Source organism: Sphaeroforma arctica (assembly GCF_001186125.1).
Source record: "Sphaeroforma arctica JP610 unplaced genomic scaffold supercont1.152, whole genome shotgun sequence".
Taxonomy (NCBI): Eukaryota; class Ichthyosporea; order Ichthyophonida; genus Sphaeroforma; species Sphaeroforma arctica.
Genome location: NW_014040406.1, coordinates 8,741 through 22,389, shown reverse-complemented (window position 1 = coordinate 22,389; position 13,649 = coordinate 8,741). Strand labels below are relative to the sequence as shown.

The 13,649-nt window shown below is 38.0% G+C and overlaps 2 protein-coding genes across 2 annotated transcripts in view; one reads left to right on the top strand and one right to left on the bottom strand.

The window, feature by feature from the left end:
* Window positions 1–624: 624 nt before the first annotated feature.
* Window positions 625–6,350, bottom strand: SARC_03106 (hypothetical protein). Its single transcript, XM_014303099.1, has 7 exons — window positions 5,992–6,350; window positions 4,113–4,285; window positions 3,225–3,412; window positions 2,596–2,743; window positions 2,285–2,426; window positions 1,444–1,590; window positions 625–937 (listed from the first exon to the last, which is right to left on the bottom strand). The coding sequence occupies exons 1-7, from the start codon at window positions 6,161–6,163 to the stop codon at window positions 669–671; spliced, it is 1,239 nt and encodes a 412-aa protein (XP_014158574.1). The 5' UTR covers window positions 6,164–6,350; the 3' UTR covers window positions 625–668.
* A 4,429-nt stretch (window positions 6,351–10,779) lies between these two features.
* SARC_03105 (hypothetical protein) overlaps window positions 10,780–13,649 on the top strand; it is a gene marked incomplete at its 3' end in the record, with an annotated part of 6,873 nt that continues 4,003 nt past the window's right edge. The window contains exons 1-3 of the mRNA XM_014303098.1: window positions 10,780–11,200; window positions 12,821–13,004; window positions 13,329–13,444. Of these exons, the coding sequence (XP_014158573.1) occupies window positions 10,926–11,200; window positions 12,821–13,004; window positions 13,329–13,444 (575 nt within the window). The remainder of the gene's footprint in view (window positions 11,201–12,820; window positions 13,005–13,328; window positions 13,445–13,649) is intronic.

Here is a 13,649-nt window from a genome sequence, read left to right as displayed (position 1 = left end):
GAATCGGCTCGACGGGACGATGCCTGAGAATTCGGAATATCCTTCGTTTGTCTATAAGTTTTGTGTGTGCAAGTGTGTTCTCCAGTTTTGTGGCATGGGAGTACTAAGTATAAACGTTCCAAATATTGAGCATTGCTCATTTTAGACATAAATATGGACATCAATATGGGCTAGATATGTACCACAAATTCTTCACTGGTCCTCCGTTAATTCGGTATGATGAATGCGATGCGATCAAATGATTTTGGTACAGCTTTTTTTAAAATTTTTATTTTGATGAGAGTAATTTATCCCAAAAGATTGTGTAGGATAGTACAGTGCAGTGCATCAAAGCCATTGAAGCTTTAGCCAAACTTCAATTTAAAAGTTCCTTCTAAAAATCATGTTTAGCAACAATTTTCGACAACATCATGCACCAGCTCCCTTTCTCCCGATTTAAAATTATGGAAAATACCATACAGCGTGGAAGCTTCTAACAGGTCCTATACGTGGATCCAATCCTATGTATGCTCATTCTCTCTTCGCCCGATAGCTGCCGTTTTTCTTTACACTATACCTCCGCCAAGGACGAAGAAACGCAAAGCAGTGAGCTATACCATGTGGTAAATATATGACATCGACAACTCGAATAAATAAAAGTTTAATTATATTAAGCTCTGTAGACCACATCATCTATCAACCACTTCCACTTCGGTGGCTGACTCAGACTTTTGCTGTTTTGATCCCAGCGCGCGTTTCATGATCTTTCGAGGGCCTTTAACAACTGGTTCCGAAACCATATTATATATCATCAGCCCAGCGACGGACAGCACGAAACACAAGGCATATATCCACGTGAATATCACATCGAACAAGAAGATACCGGCGAAGACTGAGTAGAAGTCCGCGGTGAGCAGAGACAAATTGAGCACAGTCGATGAACTGCGGCGAATCATCACTGAGAAAGCAGAAAAGAATAATTGAGTGCAAGAAAGCATATAATGTGCTGCATACTGTGTTATAAAAAGGCAGTGTATAGTAGATCAGATGGGTGCAGCATGCGATTAAAGTAAGCGCTAGTGTTTATCAGTATCTCTGAGCCCAATTTTCGTGTGACACTCACACAATTGAACTGTCACTCAGTCACTTGGCCGAGCTACAACAATAGCAATAATAATCCCGTAGTAATATGCTAAGTACATGATGACCATGACATGTTAGTCTAACACTGAGAGTACACTATGATTATTTTTCAGTATTGCGTCATCTATTCCCGTCTATTCAAATTTAGCTTTACTCGATAGGGCGACATATTTTAATTTACTCGTCACACTGGGTGCAGACAACCAGATAATCTAGTCAGCACTAATAAGCAAGTACAATCGAACGCTTTCCACAGCAATTGTGTACAAGAATGACGAATACTCTTATTGAGCTGTAGATTAATATAAGTTTGTAACATACCCGGCACCAGTGAATAGAATACGAGCATGGAGGCTACGAAGCCTGCGAATTGCCAATACACATCATTATCCCAAGTCACGGCTTGGACACTATCGACGCCTTCGATAATGAAAAACTGGATAGTGGCAATCACCACGCCAAACAAGGCTGCAATTGAATCAAGAACCATAAATAAAGTAAGATATTCCACTGTAGTCGTGAGATAATAGAGTACTGTTGCCAACAGTGACAGTAACCCGAAATTGAGATATCATGAGAGATATACAAGCATACTACTATAGGCTACGCTTAAGTGAAAGGGTACTGCTAAGCACAATGCCCATGTGCACCGAGCTGTCAAATACGAGCAAGAGACCATCTTCATTCTTGCTGTGGTACGTGCTTCACGTATATTGTGCTAATCGACTATTACTGCGATGATGATATTCGAAAATCCATGTAGATATGTATATGACTTCGATGTACAAACAAATATGTATATCTAACAATAGAGCGAATACCAAATATCAGCAAAGAGTCTCTCAACATAATAGTGTTCCCTTTCCGAATCCCGCGTGTAGAGTTTGAACAAACCGCCACATTTGCCGCCACATATAGGGGCAGGTTGCCAATATGCTAACACGGTCACGGTCAGTTTCGCAGCTCAATGGTCTCATCGGGATACAATTCACATGTAGTACATAAAGGTGTGTAAGTCATGTAAGCCATACAAAGCTTTCACGGTCACCAAATATCGTCATCAAATATCCTTATGAAGAATTTGGTCCTTGCGATAAGCATGTATACTCAAAAATATGCATATACACGGATTAGATATCTAAGAACATCAACTCTCACATACAAAGCATCGACACCCATTCAGCAACAGGCACGTCGCCCTTGACCAAGAACTCCTGCGAAATATTAGAGACCGCGTACAGAATAGCGGATGCTATCACCAGCAAATCTCCTAAAACCGGGTTTTCGGCCGGAGAATCTCCGTACTTTCGGGAACAAAAAGAGGGACATCAGTGAGCACAGGATTGAATGGCCGTGGTCAATATATACCAAGCGCACTCTTATAAAGTCGCTATGTGAGACTGTGTGAATGCGAAAACTGAACTATTGAGGGGAGTGAATCGTTCTCATGTGCAGAGTATGCGGTCAACTCACCTTGAAGTAGTCGTGCACAACAAGACTGATGATGCCGGCCACAGCCACCATAGCTCCCACGTAGTGCCACAATCGGTATGTAACGTTGAGAAAGACGATCGACAGCACCATCACACACGGTACCACGAAGTTATCCAACAGCTGCACACTGCAATGGAAAACAACACAAGAGCAAGTAAGGCCCACGTCGATCAAGTTATGGTTTGGGATGAACTCAGGGATTGGAACGTTGCAGTACTACGACCGATTATATGGATTGGTAACCATATACACAGGCTTACAATGTGGTTAGTATAGGATATACGCTGGTGAGAATACCGTTAATTTGTGTGTATGTGTTGTTGTTCGGGCAGCCATCGGAAGGTACTGGCTAGGTAGCTCACTGGAAGTGCTAGTCCATAAAGCACCCAAACTTTATTCAGGGTGGTAAACGGCACACGGCATAGCACATGCGCAAAAAGAGTCCACCAACTGAATACGACCGTCGGAACATTGTGATATATGCTGAAAACTGAACTACAAAATGGGGGAGAAGAGGGCAGAACATCTGAAACAACCACACACCTCGTGATAGACACATACTGATACGCTTCTATGACCATGGAATTGGCTTGAAGACAACCACATACCTTGTGATAGATGCATACTGATATGCTTTTACGACCATAAAATTGGCTTCCACATCGATAAAAGCCAGAATAAGGTACTTAAGCCAACCCCAATTGCCCATACGGAATCGCATGCCTCTCCACCCCTCTCCATAAAATAGAGCTACTGGCGTCCAGACCACCGCCAGTGTGAGATAAGTCAACACACCCTGCAGATTGGTACGGTATGGTTGAGGATATACAGTGCGCAGTTGACGTTTCGAATACATAGAGATATATGAATATGTGGATTTATGTCTATATTATTGATACACAGACATAAATGAATGTGTGAATGTCTGCCTATATTATTAATACATAGGTATATATGAATATGTGGATTTATGTCTATATTATTGATACACAGACATAGATGAATGTGTGAATGTCTGCCTATATTATTAATACATAGGTATATATGAATATGTGGATGTCTGTCTATATTATTGATACATAGACATAAATGGAATGTCTGCTTATATTATTGATACATAGACATATATGAATATGTGGATGTCTGTCTATGTTATTGATACATAGACATAAATAGATATGTGAATGTCTGCCTATATTATTGATACATAAGACATATAGAAATATGTGGATGTCTGTCTATATCATTGATAAAGAGACATATATGAATATGTGAATGTCTGTTTATAGTTATTCTTGTGCATGGGTCTCTCCGTCGACGCTAACAATAGCCAGCAAAGAGAGCTGTCCACTTTACCGGCAGTGAGGACAAGTGTGATGACCTTGTGATACAACGTAAGCACTGGAAGCTTGGAGTAAACAGACCACAGGCAAATATACTCCCACAGGTGAAGCCGAAAGTAATCCAGGTGTAAATACCGAACAGAGCAAACTCACCTGGAATTGCGGCAGATCGACGCCATAATCCGCTAGATAGGACGAAGTGATACCAGTGCACAATATACAGAGAGACAGCAATTGGCCCAATGCAAGGGTTAACCCCAATTGTAGATAGTCGCGTTTTACTGGCACATGCTCTGTTTCTTCCGCAACCGCTTCGTCATCTACGGCTAAAGAAGATGTATCATATGATTACGAGTGAACAAATATGTCCACAAATGAATATATAGGCTTATGGAATCATACTAAGCATCTTATCATACATTCAAGCAAACACAAAAAAACATGTATCTGAATACATGCGAATATAGCGTAAATATCCATATATCCATAGATGTATATATATATATATATATGTACAATATATAAAAATACAACTAGATAAATATACATGTACATACATATACATATGCGTATCCATATGTATCTATATATAAATATACATTTATATATACATACGTGAATATGTATGTATATATTTCAGCACACAAACACACACACACACACACATATATATATATACGACATGTACAACATATATATATATATATATACATATATACCGAATATATATACATATATACGTGTATATATATATATATATAAATATACATATAAGATACATATATGTATGGTCATGAAAAATGTATTTGTATAGCTATTTTAAATAAATATAAATTATATATATATATATAAATATATATATCCATACATATATATATGTATATATATATATATATAGAGAGAGATATACATACATATATACAGATATATGTGTGTGCATGTAAGTATATATATATATATATATTATAAATATATATGCATATATATACATATACATACATATATGCATATATATATACATATACATACAAATATGCATATATATATATATACAAGGTTCTACATGTATTGGAAGGTCCCTGCCGCCATTGAAAAGCACAGCGACCATGCAATACACACCAGAAATAGTTGAGGAAAAATCGCTTCAGTATAAATGTATTGATGTGTGCCTGTGCATATATATATATATATATATATATATATATATATATATATATGTCTGCATATATATATATATATATATATATATATATATATATGTATATATATATATAATCATACATGTATACATATTATATATATATATATATAGCCATATTATATAGGTATGTATATGTTGATATAAATTCATATATACATATATAATTGCATTCATAATATACATTGAAACACACACACGCACACACACACACACATATATATATACATATACATACACTTACATATACACACACACACACACACCCACCACACACACACACACATATATATATATGGGTGTGTGAATGTGAGTGCATGCGTGCATATGTATGGATGTATGTATAATAGACATACATACACGCACACACGCATAGATATATATAGATGTAATCAATACAAAAGTTATAAATATAATATATAATAATATATAATAATATATATATATAAATATATATATATATATGTATACATATACACATACGGGCTTGTGCGTTTATATACATATACATATACATATACGGGCTTGTGCGTTTTATATATATATATATATATATATATACATATATATGTATATATATATATATATATATATATATGTATATATATATATATATATATATATATATATATATATATATATATATATATATATATATATATATATATGTGTAAGTGTGTGTGAGTGAGTGCGCGTGTGTGTTTGTGTGTGTGTATGTGTGTATTTGGATGTGTGTGTTCTATGTGGATGGTTGTGTGTATGCATGTCAATTCAATTATCTGCATTTGGATATGTGTACCAACAGCCCTTTCCGCCTGCTTTTCAAGTACATACCTAAACTTGTTTCGTTCAGATCGAGTGTATCTTTTGGCGATATCGGCCCTTTACCATCGTCGTCTTTTGAACTTGTGCCAAGGTCTGTCTGGTCTAGTTCTTCCCGAGGCTCAACCTGTGATGCGGAGGACATAGACCCCCGCGCCATGTACGTATTGGAGGCGTTTGGCATTGTACGAGATTACACCTACGTGAACTGTACGTATTTAGCAGTATACTCATGGAAGGCTTTCAGCGGCGGCTCGTTATGTTTCCGTGTAAATTAATACGGTGTTAGCCAAAGCCGTATAGCATCATGGAACCTTTTTTGACTACCCACGCTAGTAGAATAATGATAGGGGAATCAAATAATAACCGCCAGGTACCAGGCTACCAGCCCACCACACGCAGGAACACAGTGGCACCACCCTTCAGTTCTTTACAGTCACTGATGAGGCCTGAGGGCTGAGGCCTGAGGTTCTGAACCACAAATTTAACTAAAAAAACAACATATTAGCTCCCTTTTGTATTAATTTAAAGGCTATGAATGATATTTTATCATTTTATGTGGGTATGCACCAATTAGCAGGAAAACACGCGTGGAATACGATCACTATTTAGTTTACTACTCATATATATGGTCCTAATTTGTCAGTACCCATGGCATTTATTTTTGACTTTATTTCTACAAAAGCAATAATCAAGAAAAAAAGGTTTGTTATATGCCCCGGGGGGAGCCTGCGAGGCTATTTATAAATGTATGCTTAAACAAAATTTTATTAAAAAAAGAAGGAATTTTTACAAAACAAATATCAAACAAAGGTTTGTTAAATTTGTTTGGACAGTTTTGATTTTATCTACTTCTCTCCTTTTTTTCTTCTTTTCAGATTTCATTTTTTGTGTGTGGGGGTGCCTGACTGCCTGGGAAAGGCTCGGGTCTAGTACTACTAAATAGTAAAAACTACTCAGTAGAAAAAAATCTAAAATTGTAAAAGTTCCTGCAGAGTGCGGGACTGCGATTGCGGGTTGTGTTGGGCTTTTGAGGTTTTGAAGTTCTGGGCTTCTGGCTGGTATGTAATTGGTATCATTTTCCGACTCCCGAGTCTGCACTCTCGTGTTTTTTAATATTTTTTAGAAGGCTACAACTGTCGGAGTCTCGGGCCTCGGCACTATGCACTCTATCGACACAAAAATCGCCAAGAAAAAAAAAGAAGGTATTTTTGTTACATAAAACAAATAGTACGCCGTACTATGTAAATACGTAAAAAGTGGCCGGACAGACTAAAAACAGAGAACATGTACACTCGTACAGTACATACATGTTTTTTTTTGGTATAAAAAAAATCGATGTGTCGTGTGTCGTATATTTATTTATGTATTTAACACGTACTTGATACATACCTCAAGAAAGTCTCAGTAGCCAGTAATCAAATTGTACTTTTAAATCGAGATCCTTTTTCAGACCTGGGTTGGATATCGTCGTTAATTTGTTTCTTTATAAAAAACTAACAAACACTATATTTCGGCGACTTGTCACTTGCCAGTTGTCACTTTTGAGTAGTGTCAGTTGTTATTTACGGTTGTCGGCAATGTCGGGACATGATACTAGATAGCGATACCAGCCAGAAGTCAACAAGAGCAGGCAAGGAAGGAAATCCAAAATGAAATCTGAACGACGCCTGTGTCTCTTTGAGTGTGAACTCAGAACTGTGAATTGTGAAGTGTGATCAACACAAGACAACAAGACAACACATGAAGTGTGTACTGTGAACCTGTTTGGATCGATTTAAAAAACAAAAACAAAAAAACAATGTGAAGATTTCGAGGGACTATCTGTACATTTTATTGTTGTTTTATTCAAAAAGACAACAACAACTAAAACTTTCTTTTTGTATTTACAAAACATGGGAGTTCCTACTTCCTGTAAATACTCTCTAAATAATAAATAGAGAGAGTAGCGAACGTTCCTACTCTACTTAGGATATTTTTAAAGTGAGTGAGCCCTAGATATATTTCTTAAAAAACAAACAAACAAACACCCCAAGCCCCAAGGTCCCACCAAAGTCCTAAATTGAGAGTCGGAGTCCCCCTGGCCCCTGCGGCCCTGCCCCATTGGCCAGTGGCCAGTGCCCCTGGCCAGGCCCCCAAGCCCCCAGTCTCCAGACCCAGGGGCCAGGGGCTAGGGCCCAAGCCCCAAGGTCGAACTGCACCCTTTTATTTATGACGCGAGTCCTGTGACTGAGTTTTAAGGATTTTAAGGGTTTGGCTTTAGGTATCTAAAACACCCTTCTCCCCCCCCCCCCCCCCCCCTTCTCTCCCTTTACGACATCTGAGTTCTGAAATCTGAGGGCATGATGAGGCCTGAGGCCTGACTCCGAGTGAGGATCAGGGCAGGCTGTTGGAACTTGGGAGTTAAAAGTTAAAAGTTAAAAGTTGGAAGTTGGGACTTGGGAGTTGGAAGTTGGGAGTTTCAAACTGATGTATATATCTACTAGCCCCTAGAAAGAGTTGCAGTATTTGGGCAGTTAAAAATAAAAGCACACAAAGGTTAAAACATTAAAAAAAAAAGGTTTAGAACACGTCAACACTCAGGCGGACACCGTGACTCCGTGAGGCGTGACCGCGTGAGGTGAGCGGTGAAACGTGAGTCCGACCGCCGACGTAGTATGTTGCCTTGATGCCTTCAGGCTTCTCTGAGAGTAGAGAGCCTTCTGCAGCATATGTAGAGAGTAGATACAGGGGAGAGAGAGAGAGAGAGAGAGAGAGATGTCAGATGAGAGAGAGAGAGAGAGAGAGAGAGATGTCAGATGAGAGAGAGAAAAGAAAATTTATGATTTTATCCCTATTTGCCGATAATTATTACTTATGTAACTGATATTGACTCATGAGCGTGGACTCCGTTAAGCCGTCAGCCGTGGACAGAGTATTTTAGGGTCCAGGGCCAAGGGCGTTACATACTCTTCTCTCTCTCTCTCTCGCTCTCTTTATGAGTATAGGGTCTCAAGCAGACTATTAAGCACACGCTGCCAGTGCCTCTTCTAGTAGAGTCCTCTCTAGCAGTGCCTACTACTTGCCTACCACCTACACAACCTCGTCTACCACTTGTGTGTCAGACTTGTATCTGTCTGCCCTGGCAATTATGCTTTTAGAAATAAAAGGACCACTACACACCATCGTTGGAGTATGCTTTGTACACAGTACAAATAAATGGTCGGAAATATGGATAAAAACAGTCGTGCCCTCTTAGAGAGTGTTTCTGCTATCTTGTCCTTTCCAGAAGGTAGAATACCCGCTGCGAAGGGGCAAGACAAATGGACGCAATTGGCAGTCTTGCAAACCGGGACGCATGAAGTTACAATCTTGGCAGAAAGCCATAGCGAGTACTATTTTCAAAATTATTTGTTATCAGACAGAGAACCAGTAAGCAATATTTAAATGTTGACTTTATTTACAATACAGTACCAGTCGAACCTGACATATAAGTGGATACTCTATGTGCTGCTGCAATGTCTGGTTGATATCGATCTCGTGTATTCTTTCGTTTGTCATTTTTTATAGTTGTTGTTTTGTCCATCATACAGTGACAACTTTTGTACGATCTATACTTTATTCAAAACTTTATTTCGTCATGATGGCAGTTTGAGTAATTCTGTAAGTGTACTCGTATGTACTCTCAAGTTCACTGGTCCGATTTTGACGAGTCCATGACATGTACCTATTTTTAACAATCTAATAGATATTTTGAGTCAGCAGTACATAACATACATAGCATTGTTTCTTAAAAAAATGTGCCAGAGAGGTTGGTACTTGGTAGTACGATTATTTAATAAGATATTTGGCTGCGACTGGTTTTGAAAATGAAAGTAAAGGAACGAAAACTCGAACCCATTTTAAAGACTCGCCCTTATAAACATAGCCCATGGTATAAGAGTTTAGAAGGCTACATATGATGTACTGATACATTCACATAGCCGTAAACTATATTTTGAACTGGTATGTATTTATGTATAATCTTCATACATATTTGTCACCAGCTGCCAGAGTGAGGCCAGACTGGCATCTCGAACTCTCGACTCTCTCGAGACTCAAGAGTCCAAACTCACTCTCTTCTTGGTAAGCTCATAACAAAGTAGATTTTGAATGCATGTGTCGTGTGGTTATCGCCCCCATATGATTGTGCACTATTTTAGATCTTATCGAATAACAAAAGCACTATAGTTCATTTTAGATCCAATTAAAGTCTATCTTTAAAATCCAGAGTCTAAAGTGGTAAAAGGCATATCGCTCTATTTATCACAGAAGTTTAGTCTAATATTATTGGTTCGTTATTGTGTTTCATTCCACTAAAGAAAGATGAATAGAATTAAAGCCTACGTTTGATTGAGTTACATCTCATCATATTGGTAGATCGAAAGGCCAAAAAATTGAAAAAGGGACGAACCCCCAAGATTTGTTCAATCAAAAGCTTCACACATAGATTCACCTGATAAGCGATTCTTTCCGTAGGAACGCCAGCTGGGACTGGAACTATCAGGCTGCTCAGCTACCCCATCGATAATCGAAAACCCCAACCACTTTGCAAAGGGTATACAAACAAGTTGGCGAGTGACTTGTACTTCTCACCTCGGAACTCGTTCTTCGTATGCGCGCACGCATTCTCTAGTCGATAGTACACGCACGTGTATGTTCTATTCGGTTGATTAGAAGCCACGTATTGTGCATATCATCTACTACACATACATAGCTAAGTACTGCCCACGAAGTATGCGCAGTATAATTCTAGATTAGTTGTATCAGTTATCACACTGTGGGCATTTGGCAGAAGTTCAATAACGGTCACCTCGGAACCGTGGATTGCTTCAATCCGCACAATCGAGACCCTACAGTGAATACCGTATAGAGAAACTGCATAGAACAAGATACACCACATAAGTTATTGAAAGAAACAAAGCATTATGTCGTTTCTGTATATCGTGACTATTCCTTGTGGCGTACGTCTGCAGACGTCCGGTACAGTATATGAGCTGAACGATACAATAAATCCGAATATGGGCAGGCAGTCTCACTCCAGTAAGCCTATGTTTGGTATGCAAGGCTCAATGACTTCTTGCATCAAAGAAGAGAATGAAGACTCAAGCTTATACGACGAAGTAGTTATTGACGTACCTGTGATACAGACTACCATCAATGTGGATAGTGACGTAGATAGTGTCACGACAGGAGGAAGACCGTAAGTAAAACGATTTTATTAATATGGGCTTTAATTTATATATACCCTCAATAGATTTCAATAGTGCTTGATTTAAACGCAAGTGTACGCCTAAGTGATTCCAGTGAAAGTCTTATCATATTCTACTGTCTTGGTTGGCTTTCGTCTTTATTCATAGAATGTTTATCTAGTAGAGCTCAATGTTGGTCAAAGTGTATCTATATGCGTCATCAAAACATACATAGTGTATACAGTCATCGAAATATAGTGTTTAATGGTGTTTTAAACATATATAGTGTATACAGTCATCGAAACACAGTGTTCAATGGTGTTTTGTATCTATATGAACGTTATGTTTGAACTGCATATATAGTTATCTATTTAGCTGTTCTGTATGCATATAAACACGTTTTGTATACAGTTGTTTCTCAATCGTATTATCTATACGAGTCCCTTGTCAATCCTATACGAAAAATAAATCTCACACTCGGAGAGACTTGCACAGTTCTTCCATATTTTGATGAGGATGTTTCAAATAAGACACACATACGAGTGTACAGAAGTATAGAATCACATAGATTCTGCTCGTACACATCATTGCTTGTACATGTCGTTTTATTGATCACTTGGATAAACGTATCCTAGTTTGGATGATCAAGTACGAATATAAAGTTTTCTGTCTAGGTTACGAAAACTCGAGTAATCATTTATGTATGTATACCGTATTTCTTTTATTGCTGGTGTCAGTGTTTAGAATCATTTTGTGATTTCATTTTCGTTGATGGGCTCATTTATCAATATAATAAACATCAAAACACCTGTAGATTTGTATACGCCCACGATATGCGTAATACGTATACTTATTTTTGCTTCAAATATGCTTGTTTACGGAGCGTGGCACGCAGACATATTTACATGTAGGTGCACAAATCCCTCCAGTCTTAGCTCTGAACTGCGTTTAAATTTGGACCGTAGATCATAAAAGTTGTTCTGCGATGTGTTGTATGTATGCTTTTTCAGTCTAATCATATATATACACACACTTATATATATATAATATATATATATATATATATATATATATATATATATATATATACGCACACACACATACACATGTATATATAGATATATACACACACTTGTATATATACACGCACACACACACACACATATATATAGCTATATATATATATATGTATATACACACACACACACACACACACACACACACACACACACACATATATATATATAGGTGTTGCTACGTATCACATATCCGTAAATTATGAGTACTCAAACAACTATTGACTAATGAAACAGTAATACTTCACATTTGTACGAATGTTGTTTAATCCAACACATACAAACCCCTTTGGTAATTCACGATTGTACGAATATTGTTTTGTTTCGATAATCTAACTCTTTTGTATATACAGGTATCCATGATTAGTAACAATTATTTTCCCTATTCCTTGAATGCAATGTTTAGTATGTGAATTCTTGACCTAAATCCTAATCCGAGTACTCGTCAGCACACACACACATGCATAGTATAGGTGCTTACTATTTAGGACTTCTCAGCACATACACATGCATAGTGTAGATGCTCACCAATTGATTGTCTACCGTGTCGGGCAGCTCTATGATTGAAGTAGAGAGGCAAATGCAGGGCCTGTTTACGCCATCTGTCAAGTCGGACTTAGCGGAGGATGCACCTCCGAGCACAGAAGAGACCAAGAAGAAAGCGGTACGCATGGCATCGGAAGTTTTACGACAACAAGAGGAGAGCAGTCGCCAGAAGCGGAAAAACTCGGGTTTTGAGGTGAGTTGCAAATGACTAAATGCGGGAGGGACAATCTCAGGATTGGATGTGCGTAGAAAATATGAGATGGTAGCCTGGGCGTGTGCTCAATATGTTAACCCAAGCTAAAGGCAGTGTACCATAATGCGGGAATATGCGACTCTGACTGGACGGACCAGGTATTCCTTGCCTCGTTGCAGAATATTAAGCAGCGTCTCATATTAAGGACATTTATATAAGGACATATCATTCCACTATATACTATCGTCTTTCAGAGTATCATGCTCACGAGCACGTGCGTGAAATTCTGTTTTATATTGTTTTGTTATATATAACATTCAACAGGTCGACGTGAGCGAATTGCTGAACGATGTGCTCAATGACTTGAAAATAACGGCCACTTGGGTGCAAGGGCTGAAAGGAAAGAAGTACATCGCGCAATTCCCTTGCGATGCCAACAAGTATGTGTGTGTGTCTGTTTGTATAGCTTTACACAGATCTTCTTTATATATATACACACACACACACACACACACACACACACACACACACACACACACACACACAACAACTAACTAACTAACTAACTAACTAACTAACTAACTAACTAACTAACTAACTAACTAACTAACTTAACAACTAATAACAATAACTAACTAACTAATA

What these genes read in the sequence shown, in the direction of transcription:
- SARC_03106 (XM_014303099.1), bottom strand. Translation starts at nt 6,163, where the DNA reads ATGCCAAACGCCTCCAATACGTACATGGCGCGGGGGTCTATGTCCTCC. An exon ending in TCTGAACGAAACAAGTTTAG is followed by an intron (nt 4,286 to 5,991) that starts GTATGTACTTGA and finishes CATCTTCTTTAG; the next exon opens with CCGTAGATGACGAAGCGGTT. An exon ending in TGAATGGGTGTCGATGCTTT is followed by an intron (nt 1,591 to 2,284) that starts GTATGTGAGAGT and finishes ATTCAATTGCAG; the next exon opens with CCTTGTTTGGCGTGGTGATT.